Below are 21,687 nucleotides of genomic sequence, written 5' to 3'. Positions count from 1 at the left end.
TTCCAACCATAACCTTTGTTGACATGTCTTACTAGGAAACATTTAGTGCTAACATCCATGTTTCATTCCCACTTTCACCACCCTGTCCTTCCCAGAAACAAGAGGGCATTGTTTCCCAGTGCCTCCTCCCTACTTTTCTTCTTGGTGCTGAGGCCATAGGACACCAGAAGCCTTCTTGTCTAATAAATCATGGCTCCAACGAGCTGCAGGCGTGGCCTCCCCTGCCCTCACAGCCTCTTCCGAAGGGAGCAGGCAAAACACAGCCTGAGCTATCCCAGGGAATGGTGTCCCCAAGCAGGCATGTTCAGTGCCCCTGCTACCCATAACCATAAACACAGATGCTGTGCTATGTGTTGGCACTGGTACTTCAATATCAACTTCCAGCCACCTCCACATGCAAGAAATCCAACTGAATCCAAACCAAACTCTCACATCCTGCTATCCACCAGGTTCAGTGAAGTTTCTGGCAGGGATAATGGGATGGCACTGCCAGACCTGCACTATTCTGACTTGCTGACACCTTTGCTCTATCACTCACTGGCCTCTCCAGACTATGTCTGTCTCTAAAGCAAGGAGCTGAACTTCCTGCTGCAGGAGATGAAAGGCAGAGTGGATATGGAAAGAGAAAATTTGAGAGAATGTTTAAAGGGAGAAAATGAGTGAAAAAAGATGCAGGATAATCTGAGAAGATTTATTTGTAACAGAGGTTGGGGAGGAACAGAGATCTCAGGGCCTGGACTGGCATGAGCCAATTCAAAGGAGCCCTCATTTTTCCATCAAGCTGATGGGTTGAGTAGGGGAGATGATGTCTGAAAGGAGAAAGAATATGATTCATACTTGAAGGGTTTGAGGAAGGCACCACACTATACCTGGAAGGGCAAATAGGACACAGGAGGGAAAGCTCACTGTTTTAGCCAGACCTTCACCTTTCAGCCTCAAGATTTTCTGGCTCTTTAGGTTGGGCTGGACATGAGCAGCCTGAGAGAGTTTTAACGTAGTGCTCTTTTGTGCAAAATACACAGAGGACAGAGATCCAAATCCTGACATAAGGACACACTGCGGGCACTGGAACAAGAACTAAGCTGCACTGATTATCCTGTGGAGATCAGCTCCCGAGGTGCCTCGTCCTGCAATGGCAGAGATGTTCCTGACCAGCTGTCAGTGGGCTGAGGGCTGCCTAGGAGGCAGGAAATTGGCTCTCCTACCCCTAGCACTCCTGCAGCTCTTCTTGGCTGCTTGTGAGTCACTTCACATGGGTGCAATACTATGTCCTGCTGCCTTTCCTGTTGTCTGGACCAGGAGCCATGCTGCTGCTCCACGTGGCCTCAGAGCTGGAGCATGGTCACTCCCTGACCTTCTCTCATGCCCTGGGGCCACTCCTGCTCCTGCTCTTCTCACCTCAACTCAGACACAGCTCCTCCAGTAGCCCCAGCAGGTTCCTGGCACTGAGCACCTGGCCCATCCCACTGCAGCCCAGGCAGCTCCCTCACCATCCAGCCAGAGGAACCAGGAATGCTGCACTCTGGATCCTGTTCCCACAAAACCCCACGTACTTGCAGGAAGTTGCTTTTCCTCAGCTCTGTTAGAGTGATCTTCCCCGACCAGGATCGATTGACTGTGTAGAATATCCTCTGTATAACCTGCAACATATCAACAGTGCTCTTGAAATCAACTCCTGAAACACAGCAGTTTAGGAATTTAAATGCAGTACCTTGGTTTAGTCACTCATCCTAAGGAGACCTCTTTTTGAAAACTGTTTTGGGATCTTTTTCTGTAGATACTACAATCCTTAATTGACTACACAGTCTGAAAGCAACATTTGCTTTTTAAACAGAATTATCCCTTTCCAGTCTGAAAACATTTTCACTGCTCTAAATTCACCTCTTTAGGCATGCAGATGTATTATTTATGTCAGGGAATATGTTCAAAGCGCTGATGAATCACTTTGAGTTTTTCACATTTAAGGGGACAGTTTGCCTAGAACCCCAATGAAATAGGGTTCTAGGGAGGGGGAAAAAAAAAAAAAAGGACTTGGTTCCTGCAGAGGAAGCAAGACACATAAATGAAATGTCTGTTAATGTCTGATCCATTGTAGCTATAACAATTATATATATATTATATATATATATATATATATATATGTAACAAACTGGTGCTCCCAGTACCTCTACTAAAAGTAAACAGGAGAGGTTCTGTTTGCAATTATTTTGGGCAGGTGTTAACCCCATTTGCCTCCTTTCCAGATCTGCCTCTGGTGCAAGTGAGCAAAAATCATAGGGGAGAGGCATAGAACCCTCAGAAGCCAAAATCAAACAGCTCACAGTGTGAGACTGAGCTCACTCCCAAGCTCCTCAAAAAGCAGACAGCACTTCCCAATCTGCTCCTTGTCAGCTGTCAAGTATCATCACAGAGTGGGGCAAACACAAATGTGTGACCAAGCACATGCAAGAATAAACCTAACAGGGCAAAGAACAACAAATACCACTGGCACAAGAAAGGAGGAATAGAATTAATTTGAGTAGCAGCACTGAAATCTTGTTGACCAAACCTACTACAAACCTTTGATGTCTCTGACATGTTGGCACATTACTCCAGAATTTTGGTAATGTTTAGTGCACACTACTCTAACACAAAAATTAACTTCTGAGAACAATGTGGACATGACAGGGATTAATCCACCTAGCAGATTAAATGGGAAGGATTTCACTTTCAGCCAGATCTAGTTTCCAGTGGGCAACCACTACTGAAGGGCCATCTTTGGACTCAGTCAAACAATTGCTGGTTCTTAGTCAAGAACGGATTCAGAACCAAGTATGAGATTGCTTCCAACAGTCTGCTTTGGAATACACAGTGAGACAGTAATTGATGATGACACACACAACTGTGAGAGCAACAAGAATTATGTGAGAATTAAAATGTACCCCAAGAGACAGAATTGATAGATTCAACTTAACTGAACATGATTGGGTAACACTGCAAGCTCCTCATCAATCCAGGCCTAAGAGGTGAATATCCTTTCAAAGTTGGGTGCCATTTTAATTAAAAACAGACCAAAAAACAGATCTATAATAACTGTAGCTATCACTGAGCAATGTTCTGTGGCCTGTGTAGCACAAGAGGTCAGATTAGGTAATCACAATGATCCTTTCTGGTCTTAAGCACAATGTTTGTTTCTTCTTTCATGCCTTTGGCAGCCACTGCCATTCTGGTCTCTATTTCTGGACTTTGTTTGGCTTTTGCTTCCAGCTTGCACAAGAGCTCAGAGACTGGAGTGGTCTCACCTCACACATCACCCATTATCACACCTGACAACTTTGTAGCAGCTCTTAAAAATACAGGGTGTTCACACCATTCCAAGGACTCAAAAATAGCAACCTCAAGAATAAGAAACAGGACCCTATGTCAGTAATTCTTCTTCTCCTCTGCCTGCAGGGTAGTAAAAGACAACAAACTATTCCCATTTGTGACTCATAAAAAACTGTTTGTCTACCAGACCACATTGATAAAGATGTTTCATCTGCTCCCTCTTCACCTATCTGTAAAAATACGCCATTCAGAGGTAAAATGGCATCTCTTTTCATGTCTCTTACCATTCCAGTCATCAGTGAAGGCTTTATTATTCAAATAATGGCCCAGTTCCCATGGACAGTACATAGTATATATATCTCACTAAAAAAAATCTCAGTACTTCTCTTTTTCTTTTCCAGGTTGTAAACACCAAGCTGTCAAAAAAAGCATTTGGGAAATGTCCTAGAGCATCATTACCCAGCCTGAAATTATGTGCAGCATGCAAGTCACACTTGTCACTTAGGCCATAATTGGCTTCATTTTTCTGAGTTCAGTACACAACCATAGACCCATAGAACATATTGAATTGGAAGAAAGCACAAGGATCATGGAGTCAAATTCTTAACTAGCCTTTGGAAAGAGAAGCCTCTTTCTACTTGCCCATTATCCTCATGTAATTGACCTCCAGGCCCAAACCATTAATGGATGACTTCCAGACCTTTCCCCAGTCTTCCCACAGAAGAACAAAAACAATGCCATTTTTGGACAAAACAGGAATCTTTATTAATCCCTGTGGCCATTGCCCCCTTACACATTTGCATTGGTGCTACTGTATAAGCTGAAGCACTTTTCCACAAGCTTTAATCTTTAAATTGTTTTTAGCTCACAGCTTTCCAAGAGCAGCATGCACTGCTAACTCTGAGCCTGGTTTGAATATTTGGGTAGAATTCACACTAAAGCTTTACAACAAATGCAACAGGATACTCATTGATGTTCTGCTTCATCTTCACCAGCTTCAAGAGTTGTCTCTGTTGAAACAAACATAACTGGTTTAGTAATACAGTGGTAAATAACACCGATATGATGCAGATAAAATTCCAGCCTGTTGTGTCCAACCCTTTAAAAGGTTCTGAGGTTTCAATAAGAACTGAAATGTGCATTCACATCTTACCCATCCTAGACTGTGAGGTCACTCTCCAGGAGATTTCAGCCAAGTGATGCTGTACCCAGCACTAATCACAAAGTCATGAGTCCTTATGGCCCTTGTCTGTAACACAAACATGAACTGTAATTCTCGTGTGACAGCAAATACAGCATTCTGTCTCTGTAAGGAGGTATAACGCACTCTACCTTGAAGCAATGAAAATGATCCAAGTGGTCTCAAAATCCAAGGACAAAGCTGTTTCCTCCATTGCCTCCTGGTGGATTTTGTAACATTAAAGAGGAATGTGCCAAACTGTCTGTGAAAGGAGAGGTGAGCAATAGGAACTCCTGCTATCTGCAGGGGACCGGGTGCTGCCCCTCCAGATGGGCACAGCCTGCCCAGCAGCCTCCTGCCTCCCCAGGTGCTGGCCCTGCTCCAGCCCAGGGGGATTCTGCTGTTGGCACAGACCCCCAGAGCAATGCTGTCTTGACAGCTGAAGGACAGCTCATCTTTTTCAGGTGCTGCCCCACAGCCCTCTCCTCAGCTACAGGCACCACCATTCCCTGCTGCCTTTGAAGCAAGCCTTGGAATACATCTCTGTCCCAGCACTGCCAGTAAGGATGCCCAAAGGCTCCAACTGCAGCAGGAAAGCACAATGGACGTACAAGCAGGATCAAGAAGCACTGAAGAGCTTCATGTTCTTATGGAAGTCTGGTTCTGTGACTGCTTGAGTGACACAGCACCAAGCCCAGGCACCAGGGAAGTGGTGCAAAATAGAAAGGAAGGAAAAGGTGCTGCCCTTTAGCAGCAGCCTGCACTTCAGTTATCTGGAAGTGGAAGCTCAGCTTCACCCAGCTGGGCTCAGCCACACGGTACAGTGCCCCTGGTGAGTCCAGAAAGGGCAGCAAGGGTGATCATGTGAGGGATTACTCTACAAAGACATTTGTTTCTTGCCTGAAAAATACAGGAACAGTGTGTGACTTAAGAGGAACCCATAAAGGCAGATGCAGAGAACTGCCTTTGTCAGCAGCCAGAGAAACACTGCAGTCACAAACCAACCCTAGTGTGACTTGAAACCTTTCAGTTTAAGGTCTTCCATGCACTTCCATGCCCTTGAAACACCAAATACCAGGGTACACGTGCCACAGGCACTTTCCACACTCACATATGTGTCTTCATAATTCCCTGGCCATTCCTATACTTGTTTTGGTTTAATGTTTATGTTGTCTTGCTCCACAGGGACTAAACATATTGATTATACATTGCTGTTCACTGTCATGTTCAAGTGCATCTAAAACATTTAGAATGGATTCTCATTACACATTTTCATTAGTGTGACAGTTCAGGGTTTGCCCTGAAAAAGTGTCTTTGTGCCATCTGCTCCTTACAGGAAAGGAACAAGCATGTGTGTGCCAGGAGCCTCCCAGCTGCCATGTGTGGTGCAGGCCCAGGCAGGCCCTGGCAAGCAAACAGGAGAAACTATAAGCCCAGAGCCCTGTTGAGATACAGCTACCACCAGGTCTGTCATTATTTGAATTTGTTACTGATGCGGAGATAAAACTTCCCAACATTTATACCTTTTATCCAGATTCACACCCAATATGAGTCAAGTTCAAGGCTTAAAAAATGTTAGATAAAGTACCAGTACTAAGTGCTGACTGCAGAGCTGGAACAAAGCTGAAACAAACTCCAGCCACAAACCCAGTCACAAAAGCTTGGGGACAGAGAGCCTGGATAGGCATCCTGGCAAACGGAAGGTTGGACAGCAGATCCCTGGGGGCAAAGGGTGCTTTGTACTGAGGAACAGCCACAGATTTTCCAAGCCTCAGTGACAGAAACCTTTAAACAGGCAGCCTTCCATGTCTCAGCAGCCCAGCACAATTCAGGGTGACTTAGCAGCTCCCAAAGACCAAAGAACTCCTTTTCCATTCATCAGGCCAAAAGAGATGTTCTTATAGACTTGCTTAAGACCAGAAACAACCATTATTAACCTTTGGAATAACCCCTTGCACACACAAGCAGATTGTTTTTCCTTTGGAAGCAGTTGTTAAAATACCTCATGGTCAATAATATTAAAAACACCTATATTTTTAAAAAACTGAAAAATTTGCTGGTAGGAACAGTGACAGATCCCAAAGGGAGGCAGTGGCATCACAGGGGATCAGAGAGGCAGCCTACCGTTGTAATATAGCGGGAATGGAACTCCGGAGCATCCTTCAGGAACGTGAGGCCAGGATGCGTTTCCACCACGTCCTGCAAGGTAAGAGGAAATGAAATGGAATAGATTTTCTTCTCCTTTTTATGCTTAGAAGTTACTGGGTTTACAAACCAACACTTTTGCTTACTCTTGAAACTATTTGCAGCATTAACAATAAAACTGAAATTTTTTAATCTATCAAGTGAACCTTCTATTACAGTAATATAATGCATTTGCTGGACAATACGCACCTGGTGGGCCAGTTTGATTTACTTAAGGACAGAAAAACAAAGGAAGAGAGTTAGTGAGTAGATGAAAACTCATTTTCATTGAATGAGACAAAAATGAATTAGTTGACCATGCAACTATCTCCTCTCCAAGATTTTTGTTCTCCTCCACTTATTGAAGATATTAACATTTGTTAGAAATAGGTGTCAGAAATATTCCTTGAGCAAGTCTCCTATGCACAAAGAAAGCTCTGTGAGCCTCAAAATGCTTACAGATAGGATTAGTGCTTTTCCAAAATTCACTTGGACTACCTGTGGAGATACAAAAAGCTGGTCTTGAGAAAGAGGTAAGTCAAACGCTGGCTCACAAACCCAAATCTGCATGATCAAACCCATGGAGAAACTGCTCAGATCCTGAATGACTCAGTTCTGATCCTGTATGAATCAACACCTGTGTAATTTCTCCATGTCTGACTCCTCTAACCCTTTAAAGATGTTCCAAGTTCTGCCGTGCCTGTTCCACGCCATGGTGCCCTCAGGGGTGTGATATGCCAAAATTTTGGGCAGTATAACAGGATGTTTCAGATGGTGGTGTAAATCAGGGTAATTTTACTGATCTCTGACTGACAGACAGGACTGTGCACGCCTTGGATTGCACCAGGAGCTAAAGAGCAGAGCTGCAACCTACCAGGAAAGGCAGCACACCCAGTGGAGAAGAGATGAAGAGCCACATTAGAAAATTTACCCATCACAGCCCCAGTTCTGTTTGAGACACAGAAACAGCCAGCACACACACAAAATCTTGCCCCAAAGCAGCATCTCCACAGAGGTTTTACCCAGAGGGCAACACAGAAATCTAGGGATGTGTGTAAAAGATCAGAGAAAGTACAGCAGTTGATCAGAGGAACAGATGGATGTGATTTATAGACACCATAGTAAAGCCCTAAAGCTATCCAGAGCCTGCCTAAATGGCCACAATTAAAACAACTATACTTTGTTAAAAATTAATGAAAGGGAAAGAGACATGAAATGAGAATGTGCAGATTTAGCCTGAATATTAGGAAAAAAATGAGCAGTGAGATTTGTGCACTAGCAGGTTTAGAGACATATACAGAACAATTGGAACTGCAGAAATTTTGTCCAGATTTCCATCTGATACTGTATCTGGTAGTCTGGCTAGACAAATTTAATTACAACTGTCATGTCAAGCAACTTTTACAACTTTTTCAATAAGCTTTTATATTGTGCTTGACTATCAACAGCAACAAACATTTTTCCCAATATCCACATAGAGAAATGGGGCAAATTTCAGCCTGGTTACCAGGCACTGATAAATATGAATCCTGACAAGAGACCAGTCCTCAGTGCCTTTAGCAGGATTTGCAGCTGGTTTGGCACTTAAGCACTTAAAAAGCTTAATTCTATTTCACTCCAAAATGAAGCCCACCCAGGTCTGCTTGTCCTTGGTAAACATTTAATGCCATGGAAGTACAGAAGGTGCCAAGCGAAGGCAGCTCTATGCCCACATCCCTGCGGAGATGTGGCAGTACCTGGAGCAGAGGGATGAAGTCCTCCTGTTGAAGGCAGTCACAGCCAGGCTTTGCCAGGAGGTAAGTGAACCTGGAGGCATCGTCGTGGCAGCTCCGCAGGATTCTGCAAGAGAGGGGAGGAGTTACTCCCAGCCCTTTGCAGCTCCCAGCCCGCCGGGGTCCCGGGAGGCTCACAAAGGCCTTAGAGCACAGCACACCTGTGCTGGGAATCCAGCAAATGCTGACCTCAGACTGCCAGCACTTCCTTCAAGGTCTTTCAGCTGCACCAGGGCACCCAGCAGGGATTTTCTGCAGGTTAACACTGCTGTGGTAAAACAGGTTTCTTACTAAGCACCTGTGGAATCAGAGTAAGTAACCTGGCTCTTGCCAATGCTGCAGGCTCACTCCAAGTGAATAGCACCAGCCCAATGGGATGTCACAGGATGTGCTCTCCAATGTAACCCTTCACTCACTGCAATTTGGGAGAATGACAAACTACAGGGACTGAATATTCACCCAGAAAAATCTCAGAAGGAAAAAGGCCATCCTGTGTTAATTATGGTCCATCTGGAGCTGTGCAAGAAAGCCATAGAGAACAGCCTAATGAAGGCATTAGTAAGACTGAGTATTTGGAGAAGTGTGTAAACTCAGTCCCCTCTGGTTGACAGTGTACATCTGACACACCAGTTCTTGTCTGTCTTCTTCTCACACAAAATACTGCATTGGCCAAAGGTAACACTGTTAGGTAATTCACTCCAGAGAAACTCATGAAGAGAGGATCTCCACACCATTTACCAAATACTGGTACCAAAACACAACATTTGGATACATCAAACACTACAGTGGTCACATAGTATTAGGGAAACTCAGAAAATTACACTGTTTCGTTCATTAACTGTGAAAATACAAATGCACTCTAATTATTTAGTGTGAGGGACTATTCACCACTTCCCTCTCCTGAAAGCATATGAACATAGTACTGAACTGGCTGTAGCTCTCCAGCAGAGATCACACTAACTTGTTTGCAGCTAGTTCTGGCCTCATCATTCTGGGAAAGGCAAACTTTACAAAAAAAGAGTTCTTTTAAATAAGCAAGAAAAGATTTAGCAATCTTATTGGCTGCAAATTTCTATCATGGTAACAGCCAACTAACAGATATATTCTAAATCAGCTGCAGAAAGAGGTGCTAATGCTTTAGCTTTAAAAAAATCTGGCACATAAAGGTGAATCCCAAAGCCCTGGTTTAGCCACAAACAAAAAGATCTGACATTCAGAAGTGTTTTATATTGAGCAATTCCTATAGACCAGACAAGCAGTGAGCATGAGGCATTTTGAGAAGTCAGTCATCTACTAAGAAAATTGAAAATAGGCTTCAGCAATTACAGATACCTGGTTTAAAGTCACACCTGTGTTCACATAGCTGCAGTCAAACTTTACCAGAAATATGACATTTCTTCTGTTTTTCAGCTTTCCAGCAAAGATTTTGTAACTGTCAGAGGGGAAGAGGAGGGGATAAAAAATAATATAATTCTAAAAGAGCAAAAAAAAAAAAAAAAGTGAGAAAAGCATACAAAGCTTGGCTTGGAAATGGGGTAGTTAAAAGGATGCAGAAGAGGGACATGACCACAGTCTGCAAATATCTGAAGGATGTGAAAATCAGAGAAGTGAAAATGTGGTATCATACATTAGGGATTGATTAGAAGTAATTGGAGGAACCTAAGGAAGGAAAATACATTGTCTGTGTCAAGACAAACTTAGAGATCACAGTGAACCCTAACATTTTTGTAATTTTGCCAGGGTAACTAGAAGCTGCTTTGACAACATCATCACAGGAAATACTTTGGGAATTCAGGGTTAAAGGCTACGTCAAGAATCTGAAGAGCAACCATTAAATAAAAAATCAGAACTTTCTCTAGAGAGGAGATGGAGATGCTGTTCCGGTGTTTCACAAAGTAGACTAAAGCCTGAATTGCCCTGGAGAAAAAAAGATTAGGCAAGAGAACAAGTCTGCTCCATGTCAGAGCTGACTCCAAGCACAATGTATCCATCCAGAGCTCTCCATTTCCGTAGTGTGGACTGTCAAACTCCACAGCTGAATTCAACAGCTTGCTTGGAGAAGGTGGTAACTATTAAAGCTCCCAGAATACCCAGTTGTAGGATGATGCTTATTTCCACATTCCTCTTTCTGTCCTGTAACACTAACACACACCTCCTCTCCCAGTTCCCAAATGGTATTTGCCTAATGCACCAGTGTAGAGCAATATACCCCACACAAATATACCCCAAATCCATAGACAACTATCAGCTATCTCAGAACAGCTGACATTTCTGGGGAGTTTGTAAATATATTTTATACACCAACCAACTCAAAACATCTTACTATCTTATACAATTACTCCAAAATTTGTGGATGTCACATGGAAACAGGTGTTAAGAGAGCTTTGGGGGGAAAGAAACTTAAGCTAATGGAGACTTTTAAGCGACTTAAAGAAGAAAAAATGATTTGAAAAGTCTGGTGGAAAAGAAGGGAGAAAAAATACTTGTATGCCAGGCTGATCTCTTCTTCCAGAAAGAGAGTTTTGCATTTGCTATACTCACTTTCTCCACATGGACACAAAGGAGTGCACAGAGACACGTCCTGTCCTCTCTCCCCCTGCGGCATTGAACAGAGGTGCTTTCCAGTAGAGTGGGCAGCCACAGATCTGTAAGGAAAAACCAGGGCAAGGAGTAATACAAAAGCAGTCCCAAGAGGAACCTGCTTGTTTACACACCAGATTCACCACTAAGACTTTACATAAGGGAAATAAAGTGGTAATGGCTTTCTGACTCACCTGTGTGCCATTTTTACTGCATGCCAAGGTTAACAATTCACACAACTTTCTGCTTCGTCATGTGCCTTTTCAAGTGGCTGAGAAACACATCCTTTCAGGCTAGGAAAAGGATCTGGACTACTCAAGATCTTAAACTTTGTCTGAACTGTTTAGCACAATCCCCTAGGAAGTGGAGTGGAGAGACAGGTACCTCCTTCCAGAAGGACACTCATATCAGCTACGTCCTCCATCCACTCTAAAAGAGGAGGGTCCATTCTTCTATGGGATGACCTCTCACAGGCAGCAAGGGAACCTCCAGTCTAATTACAGGCAATTAATGAGTAAATGCCTAAAGGTGTAGTGAATCCCATCCTGCAATTTTCAGTGCACTGCCTTCCACCCAGAACAGTCCATTATTTCCAATACTGCAAGATCTCAGCAGGACAGCTATAAAAAGCCAAAAAAGGGGCAGCTGATACTACCTGAAGCCAAAGAGGCAGAGAAGTTTCTGTCTGAGTTTCTCAATGCTCTGCACAGAAATATGAAGGAACGGAGAAACAAAAATGCAATTTGTATTTGCTGAGAAATCTTGGAGAACTGCTTCATAAATCAAAGCAAGAACAAACACACACATCTGATGTGACAATCAGCAACGGCACTCATTTTTGTTTACCATGATCTAAACCTAAACCTAAACAAAAACCTTCAGATCAAAGGATAATGGTTTTTTCCCCCTACAACAGCTCTGAGATAGACTGAAACTAAAACAAAGTATCTCTCCCAAAATTAAAACACTAAAGAATAGAACCACAGAATCATTAAGGCTGGAAAAGACCTCCAAGACCATCAGTGGTTACCTTAGCTATTTTCCCCATTTCACAGATGCTTGCTTTCTCATCTTCAAACTCTGTAAAGGCCTCTTCAATCCTGGCAATGATTTCTTCGTGGTTAGTGCAGACATTCGGGAGTCCTTTAGGGAAGTAGAAACGTGGAATGTTTATGGGCACAGGGGTACTGCTGGTGGCTTTATTCACAGGCAGAGGAGTGCAAGTGCTAACCACAGGCTGCAGGGGGGCTGGGGATGAGGCTCCTGCCTTCTTCTCTTGTTTACTTTGAACCTGAAAACACAATGAATAACAAACACATTTTAACATCATAAACAGAGGAAAAAATAGTTTGTGCTTCCAGTGATTAGGAGAAAATTAAAGCCCACCAACAATTACATTATGGCATGGGGATAAAAACGCATCTTAAATAGGCAAAAATTCTGCGTTATGAACCAGTGCAAATTTAGGATATATCACACCTGCTTTTATGCCATTTCTGGACATTTTACATATGTGGCTGTGGATCATAATTTCCTATTGAGTCACAGGAAAACACACTCTGCAATTCAGTGATACCACAGACAAGGACAATGCTATTTCTTCTCAGGCTGGTCTTGGTCTTGTCATTCTGCCCCACGAACAACAAAGTATCTGCTCTTTAGTATTTCCCCTCTGAACCAGAGCACCCACCCACACAAACGGCTTGCCTAAAGCATGAGCAAGCTTACATTCAAACAAGGGCATTTTCTATCCCTTGGGAACATAATTACTTTTGCCAAAGCAGTGCTTCAGAGATAAATTAAGAAAAGATTTTCAAGACTTCCTTTTCAATTTCAGCAAGCCTTTTATTCTGTGCCCAACTTAAACAGTCCCAGGACCTGATTTTGTCAAAGGTACTAAGAACGAGAAAACAAAATTTTCCATCAGGAATTAGGAGCAGCCAGCAGAATATCATTAGATACTCAGATGATGCCTTTTCCTCACTCCTCTCCTGCTGTAAGGAACATATGGCTGATATGGTGATCCCCACTGGATCCCCTCTCCAATGGATGTCTAGTTCTAGCTCTACAGCACAGGCAGCATTTGTATTTAAGTACACAATGAGACCCTAAACCAGGGAATTGCTCAGACATGGGAGGGAACATTTCTTAAACTTTGACAAGTAACTACAGTATAAGCTGCAAAATCAGCTGCTGGAATGTGGAGGGATGAGGAATTCTCTGCCCCCCAAGGGAAACACTCCTTCTTGGGAAAAGGCAACAGGCTTTTCCACTGCACAATGGTTCCAATGCAAGAGTTTTATTAATGTAACAACATATGTGATAAGGCTCAGAAGGCAACAGTCAAGTAAATACAGCTGTGACTTTCAGTTTGTTTATTCTAACTGTTTCAAAACAAAATGGTTTCAGGATAAAGCAGCCAAGTCTGAGTCCACTAAATGCAAAAGAATGTATATGATGAACTGACTTTGCCTTATTATTTTCTATAAACTTGGAGCCTTTTTCTTAACATATACTGAATCTCACAACTAGCTATAGATTTGCTTTCAATAAGGTAAAGAAGTGAGAATTGTAAAAGCTTCTTCAAGCACTACTTTTATCTGCAGTTTATAATACTTTATAACCCATTCATCAGAGACCCATGAAAGAAGAGACAGAAGGATTTTCCTCCTCTTCACTCCTTTGCTCCATGGATCTTTGTTAAATGGGAGGACCTCTTTCTTCTCCCAAATGCTGTCCCATTTCAGGAACAGGAACACCAGCCAGAACATACTTTTGTCCTTAACTGCTCTGTACAGAACACATTAAACTGGAGCTTGGGGCTCTTCAGGTTGTCTTCTCTTCTGTCTTGCTACACAGGAAAAGCTGGAGATCATTTTCAGCCTTCAATATTTCTATCAATACCAGTGCTCAGAGTTTGAACAGCTCTTTACCTTTGAAGAGCCAGCCTGATCACCAACACCTGTTTTCCTTCCTGTCCTCCTTGACTGTTCCTCCTCAGTCATTGCACATCTTTGTGTCTGCTTCTGAGTGATGCTGGAGCTCAGAGAGGGCCAGCTCTGAGGCCCAGGGAGTTCATAGGGCTCACAAGGGCTGGAGGATGGTAAGCATCAGCCCTAGTCAGTCTGTCCCACAGTAGGACAATTCAGGTGATCTGAGGTGGTGGCAGAGGCTAAGCTGGGGAAAGCTGGTCATTCACTTTGGGAGCACAGTTCACTGGGTTAAATAAAAGACAACCCTTCTCCTGGGTTCCCCTGACTTCTCCTCAGTGGAGCACCAAAAGCAAAGCCCAGACCAAATGAATGTATGTGGGGAGGGAGCAGCTGGCCCCAGCTCAGGGATCACACAAATCACCACTTCTTTTATCCTCTGCTCTCACCCTGCCTGCCCTGCCCAGCCAGGGGCTTCTTCAGCCAGGACCCAGGAGCACTCAGGAGTTTTCTCTTTCTGGATCCCAGCAGAGGGGAAGTCCCTGCTGGTCTTTCACAGCACCATATTCATACAAACAATGCAAAGCTGGAACAGACGTCGAGGTGCCAACTGCAGCCACTTGACTTCTATAATAGGACTTCACATCAGTTTGCTCGAAGGCCACTTCTGACAAACAGGTTTATTGCTCCCTAATCTCTTCAGGATATGCAGGCACTCTGGCTGCCAGCACTGGGAGGAACAACGACGAGAAATGACTCTAACTTAACAAAAAGTACCACAAACCAAGATGTTTTTTCAAAGACACTGACTCTTCACTGTAACAATACATCACCATCCCTTGTAGCTCAAGGGAATGATAAAATCGTATTTTTGTTTTCTTGGAAAGTGAAGTCCCCAAGTAAAGCACAACAGCACTAGGCTATTTTCCTCCCCTTCTGCATTTCATACACAGCCTGAGCTGACCGTGCTGGAACATAACTCACCCCCTCTGCCCAGGTTTCCACCTCCCAAAAACCCCAGCAACTCCTCTGCCTCCAGGTGCTCCCAGAGCCAGCAATGCTGGGTACCAGCTCACACAAGTCAGAACCACAGAGGATGTATTAATTTCCTCATCCATATCCACCACACAAGCCAGAAGGTCAGACACCTATAGGAGAAATACAGGGAATTCTGCTGGGCTTTGAAGGAGGGAGCCAGTTTGGACACAGGTTCCCAGATGACCTTCCCAGTCAGTCTGACTCACTCACTCCTGCTCAGTCCAAGTCAAACTAGGAGCAAGTATTGCTAAGGGATAGCTGCTTTTCATATTCTGCCTCAGGAACAGAAATACAATGTTTGAATTTTGTCTTCTTCCTTCTCATATAAGAAATGAGCTGTTCATCACACAGAGAGAGAAAAAAAAGCAACAACTAGTCCTTGAGATTTTGTTCCCTAGAACAACTTTACAAATGAATACTCTGGGATGGGTATAAGCAGATGCAAACCACTATGGGGACAAGAAGAAGTTAATTACAATCTTTGGTGAAAAAAAATTTAAGAAAGTGGTATAACGGGAAATTCTGTGGAAATTCCTTGGAAATAAACAGTTTCTTATTGCAAAAAATTAGCCTTAAATACTGTTTGCCTAGCAGAACACACTTCTCCAACAGGGATATGCATTTTCAGAGAGAATAACTAAGAAAGGAAATGACAAATAGTCTAATAAATCTTTCAGCTTTGTTACAATAATTAACAGATAAACCTTTTTTTTCTTTTTACTCAAGAGAAAGGTGAGATTAAAGGCCATTCTTAAATATCACTCCGTAGCATTCTGTAATTTCCCCTAACTAAAATCTGTCCATCCACTATATCACCTTTTGCCAGCCATACAGTTTATTTACGGGCAGACAAAAATAGTGACATCTGTGTTATAAATAAACCAGACAGAACTACAGCCTCATTGTAGCTACACAAACAAAGCACAGACTAAAGCTCTGCCACCCCAGCCTGTCTCCCAGGGATGTGCCAGTCCCAGCAGAAAACTCCATGGAAGAAAGCAGTATCACATCAAGTGCTCAAATTCTTCCTACTTCTTCCTCCTGGTCCCAGGCTCCAACAGGGTCCTAGATAATATATTTACCAGTTTCTTGCTTTATTTCCAAATGGGATATTGTAATCTGCTTTTTTAGGGTACAGTGACTCAGCCTGGGTTCTCGCAGTCCACAATGCTGACTTAATGTCTCCTTTCATTTTTCATAGTTACTGTCTTCCTGAAGTCTGATGGTACCTGGACACAAGCCATCTTTCTTAAAGCTCATCAGTTCTCCAGCACTGGTTTGTATCTCTCGCCCCAGACTTTATCTTCCTTTCCCTCCCTGAAGCCCTTTCCCATCAATGAATCTTCCTGCTGCCTCTTTCTTACCCATTTCTAAGGACAGCAAGAACAAAGGCTCATCTGCACATGGTTCCAAACATCACAGAGCTATGAGAAAATGCATTTCTGGAGAGAATATTTTCTTGTAGGAAACAAACTCACCAGCAGAAACAAAGTCCAATCACAGCAAAACAAAAAAGAAAACAAACTCTTCCTAAGCAACTCAGAAACCCAAAAGGATTTAGGTGGGAGTAGACACAGTGCTAATTCTAAGGTTGGATCAAGTTCCTCGTGGCCTTATCCAGTTGAGTTTTGCAAACAGAGGCCTCACATGCCTCCACTGACCAGTGGATCTATAGATCTTGGGCATGGCCCTCAGCACCAGTTCAGGCTGGGAACCCATGGCTGAGCAACAGCCCTGCAGAAAAGGGCTGGACGCAGGGGACAGTGAGCGAGGGCTGTTACAATAAGGCAAATGATGTCCTGGACTGCCTTAGGAGTAAGGTCAGGAAAACATGGGGAGTTATTATCTCTGTCTGACACTAGTGAGGCTGCTTCTGGGTTCCTGGGACCAGTTTTGGGCCTTCATTTCAAAAAACATGAAAGGAAGAGACCAGCCAGAGATGTAAAGGAGGGAAGTCAGAAAGCTGGGCTCAGGATCAGGCAGCAGTATACACTTAGGTCTGGCCTTGGCTAGGTAGGGAAAGGGGAAGCCAAGGGATGGGCTAAACACAGCCTGCAGCTCTTGGAAGTGCAGTTACAGTGACAATGGAACCAAACTGCAACTTGGGAGGGTTAGGCTGAAGGGAAGTACAGTAAGAGGTGGCCAAGAGGGGCTGGGGAAATCCTTATCCTTAGGAAAAATCAGTGCTGATGTGACCCAGTGTTAGAAATAGTATTCCTACAACTGAGATATTGGATTAGAGACCTCCCTTCCTCTCAGCAGACTCTCTGATCCTTCCATAAATAAATAAAAGGATAAGCACAAGAACTGAAATTTCCAGCTCTTGAGATAGAAGTTTACCAACACCCTTCTCTTCCCTCCCTTCCTGGCCAACATCCTTGTGCTCCACAAAGCAGCTCTCATTCACCTCTCTGCTCCCTATCACCACCTTATCACCTGCCAGCATTTCTGTTTTCTTACTGGGCCCACTTACCTCTACTCTCAGCTCATCCCAAGCCCCAGGTACAGCCCCACAAGGCACAACATTTAACCACCTCACTGCTGCCATGTGGGAGAGCTCCCATCCCTGCCCTCTACCTCTAGAGGTCCATTGACACTCTGGGAACCGATTTCACCCCCTTGGAAAGGCAGCAAACAGCCTTGGCTTTGTTGCTGATGATATTCTACTGGGTTATGAATTAAGCCAGCTCACAGAAAGACACATGGGGCCCAAGGCAAGAGAAGGGTGAAACACGGTGAGCAAGGAAAGAAGAAAAATACCATCTTATTTGAACATTGCGAGTGCCCACTGCAGTGTTTCACTTGCCTTGAACTCGCAGCCCCAGAGCAGTCTTTGCCAAGGCATTCAGCAGTGAAAGTGTTCCTGCTTCAAACCAGGCAGAGGGCTCGTGGACCAAAGCCTCGTCCATTTTTCCAGCTGTTCCACCCGGAGGTCTCATCCCTCCCTACCCCTGTTAGTGATCAGACCAACTCAGGAGAGGGAATTTAGCTGTGCTGTGGTTCCTGACAGTCTCTCCAAACTGCTCAGCCCCGCCCAAGCCATTACTGCACATTATTACCTCATCCAATTCTCCCCCAGGGAGCGAAAAACACACGTTCCAGAGATTAACCTCTGAGATGTACTTTAACGTGTCACCAGAACGCATGAAAAAATGTGCCACAGTATGTTTTGGAGCAATTTTAATGCTGTTTCTTAGGAAACAGCTGCACTGCTCGTAATTTCAACTTTTTAACTTCCTCAATGGGTCATCTATTATTTAAATATAGATAAAGCTCAAGATGGGCCGATTTCAGCAAATTGTGAGCCCTCTAAATCCGGAGTGACTACATGTCCATTTGGTATCCTAGCACATCCAATCTTTTGTCAGTTGTTCCAGAGAGCGATTACAGCTGCTGTCATTTACCAAAAACATACAGCTGTGATACAATTTCCATTTCTTTGGCCACACCTCTGTGATCTTCAGGGTCTTCTCCAGACTAAATGATTCTATCATCTCCTTCAGCCTCAGTAAAGAGAGGGTAGGAAACAGCACAAAGAAGCACCTTGGGATGGTAAAAATCATTAAAAGCAAAACCAGGTAGGCTGGTCTGCACAGATTTGTACGGTTCACAGCAGACAGCAGAACGTTGTGGCTCTTCCAACATGAGACAACATTCAGAGCAACCATATAAAAAAATCTCACAGAAAATACTTAAGTCTTACAATATTCTCCCCATTATTAAGTCACTATCCTTGCTGTTAATTTCCCCCCTTGTTTACAAAGACATTTTAACTCTGCAATCTAAGCCGGGAATGTTTATTTTTAAACCTGCTGGTATCTAGCTGCAAATAACTTTCTGCAAATAGACACGCCTAGAGGGGACACAGATTGATTCTCTGATCCAATAAAAAAATACAAAGAAAAAAAGATAAAGAAACGCCAAGCATCCAAACCTGGGCCTGCTGGAAGGCCTTGAGCCGCCTCTTGAAGCGAGATGGAAGAACAAAGTCACAGCCCTTGGCAAGGAAAGCTAGCTCCCCTCCCAGGTCTGGGTCCCTCCGCAGAGAACTCTCCTTGATCATCATCCTGGGCAGCTCCTAAGCAGATGTTGACCTTCCCAGAAGGGGCACTCTGTAGGAGACCACTTCAAGACCAGCACGTTGCTTTCTTGGTTTTGATTTTTTACAGGCAAAAAAGGACAAATGGCTTCAACATATTATGTCTTCTCTCTCTTCACAAGGACAACATCTAGCAATTTTATCTCACTCCTGAAGCCAGAGCTTCCTATTTTAACCAATATTCAAAGTGTCTTTCAGTACCACCAGGATCTTCTGCCTTCTTGTAATACTTTAATTGAGAAACATGATCTACAAGTGAATCTATTTCCCTGCTGGCTACATGACAGACAATCTGTCCTTGGCTTGTAATAGGCCAGGGGTGACATGAGAAAGGAAGCACCCACCACCACTACCAAGAGCTCTAAAATTAGATGCCCTGCAGAAGTGGCTAAATATACCATCTTCCTCAATAGTTCCTAGTTTGTGTGCTCCAGTGCTGAGACCTGAGGGGCACCCCTGGGTCAGTTAGGCTCAGCTAGAGTTAAACCATGCTCAGTCAAGGGCCCTGCCTGTGGGATGGCAGTGGTTTGAGGTCCTTGCTGCTGAGGTGATGAAGCAGAGGAGCAGTATTAGTTCCCACTCTTGACTGAAGGCTGTAATTTTCAAAAAACATCATTTTTCCCTTCTTGCTGGAAAAAGCAAATCATGTAGTGCCTTTAATGCCAAGCAAGCACATAAGGATGATCTTGGATAATAAGCTCAGTCATTCCCGAGCAGCTCTTAAGAAAACAGTTTCCTAAAGACATCAAAATGCATCATTCTTATTATTCACATTCCCCATAACTCTCACGAGGCAAAGCAATTCTCAGGGGACAATAGCCTACTTTTTCTCTGCACAACTTGGAGCAAGCAGACTTCAAACTCTTGCTCTGACTTTGTCTAGGCTTGTTAGAAGTATGTTCTCCCTCTTTTATCATGAGAATGGTGCTGAACAAGGGCCTAAATCCAATTCTTCCCACACAAAAGAATCCTGTGGAGTGCTTCCCCTACCTGACTGTAAAATATGAGCTGCTCTGCCGGGATGCTAAGTCCAGCAACACAGAAAAACACTCAAATTCGAGCTAGTAGGGGCTTGCTCTCATTGAGGGATTGCATTTGAAATGCAAAGATCTCAGTGAGCCTCACAACAGAAAGCTTTTATTGGACATGTGCCTCTGATGTCTTCTCCTGGGTTCTTGTAGAAAGCCCCAAGTTAACATAAAGCCCATAAGAATACAAAGCCTAACAGAGTGGCACAAAGAGGATGGGGATGAAAAAATAACCTCCAAAAAGAAAAAGGCAGGCAGGAATGTTTGAAGTCGAACTGCCACCAAATAAAGGATACACAGATCCATATGCGATACATTTGGGACAAATTTGGTTTTTCTTACTCTGACAATTTTTTTCTAAACATTAAGGCCTAAAGAGCCCATAAGGCTGCACTGTACTGGTAGTGCTGCAGATCTCATGCAGCACCATGTCAGCAGGTGATTTATTGTAAATCATCTGTGGCAAGTGATGAATTACTTCATGTTCTGCTTACAGCCTACAGAGGAAATGAAGCCCAAGGAACCTCTCTGACCTCCAACTACATGCAGACCAGCTACAGAGAACTTTGACAGACGTATGCATTAAAGAGACACACTAATCTGCAGCCACTAGCTCCTACTTTACAAAACCAGCACAGCCAAATACTTTTCATGCTTAAATTAACGAGTCACAAAGAATCTCAGAAGTTAGGGAGGTTTTCACTGATAACCTGAAAAAACACAAGTAATCCATAGGCAAGGCTCACTGTGTCTGTAATTCAATGTTTTGGAATAGCAGGTTTCTAGCATGCTACTTCCTATCCTCAAAACACACAAAGTGGGTATAAATACAGATATAAACACGCAGTACTATGAGAAATTGACAGTAATAATCTTGTTTCAACAGCTTCATAGTCAACTGGACACAACCCATAGCAGAAAAGTCTGGTCTCAACAGCCAGACCAACTGCACAAACCCAAAAATCCCTCCTTGCTGTAGGTGACACAGGTTAAAGGTGAGAGATGCCAGATTGCCTCTATTAGTAGCCTTTCATTCTGAGATACTTTAGATTCACTTAATATTTCTTTTTATTTCAGTAACTATTACCAACAGAAAAAAAAGCCCAAAGTTATTCATTATTTGTGTTGAGAAGTAGTGAATAATTGATGTTTGAAAGCAATGCAGATTGTGTGTATAACTTAAATGACAGATATTACCAATATCTGATCAAAACAATTTTTAACATGTGTAAGCTGAAAGCTGATTTTCCAGGAAGTTTTATGATATATTTTGAGAACATACAATTATTTCAGAACAAAGAAAGTTACTGTGACATTATAGAAGCCACTTTTTACAATTAGTCACCCAATTAATTTACAATTAATTACAAGATCCTTGATAAAAATATAATTACATTTGCAAAACGTCGAACTGCACAAAAGTATGAGGGGGCAGAATGACAAAGTTGCAAGGTTAACCTTGACTTTCTATGATTCAGAAACAGTTAATTCTGCTCAGAGCCTTCTTACAGCCCCCTGATTTAAGCAAAGAACACATTTTGATACAAAAATGCAAAGCGTGTGGCCCTGA

The 21,687-nt window shown here is 43.3% G+C and overlaps 1 protein-coding gene across 2 annotated transcripts in view; it reads right to left on the bottom strand.

Annotated features, from left to right (window-relative positions):
- Positions 1-21,687, bottom strand: part of LOC130256990 (serine/threonine-protein phosphatase 2A regulatory subunit B'' subunit alpha-like) — a 49,123-nt gene that overhangs the window by 9,942 nt on the left and 17,494 nt on the right. The window contains exons 3-8 of one of the 2 annotated variants that reach the window (XM_056499182.1): positions 12,053-12,313; positions 10,984-11,087; positions 8,407-8,509; positions 6,611-6,685; positions 4,460-4,744; positions 1,655-4,316 (exon numbers count right to left, since the gene is read on the bottom strand). In XM_056499182.1, the coding sequence (XP_056355157.1) occupies positions 4,478-4,744; positions 6,611-6,685; positions 8,407-8,509; positions 10,984-11,087; positions 12,053-12,313 (810 nt within the window). In that variant the 3' untranslated portion in view covers positions 1,655-4,316; positions 4,460-4,477. The other variant, XM_056499181.1, reaches the window with a different exon arrangement.

The sequence above is a fragment of the Oenanthe melanoleuca genome, chromosome 9 (genome assembly GCF_029582105.1).
Source record: "Oenanthe melanoleuca isolate GR-GAL-2019-014 chromosome 9, OMel1.0, whole genome shotgun sequence".
Taxonomy (NCBI): Eukaryota; Metazoa; Chordata; class Aves; order Passeriformes; family Muscicapidae; genus Oenanthe; species Oenanthe melanoleuca.
This window is presented reverse-complemented; position numbering and strand designations above follow the sequence as displayed.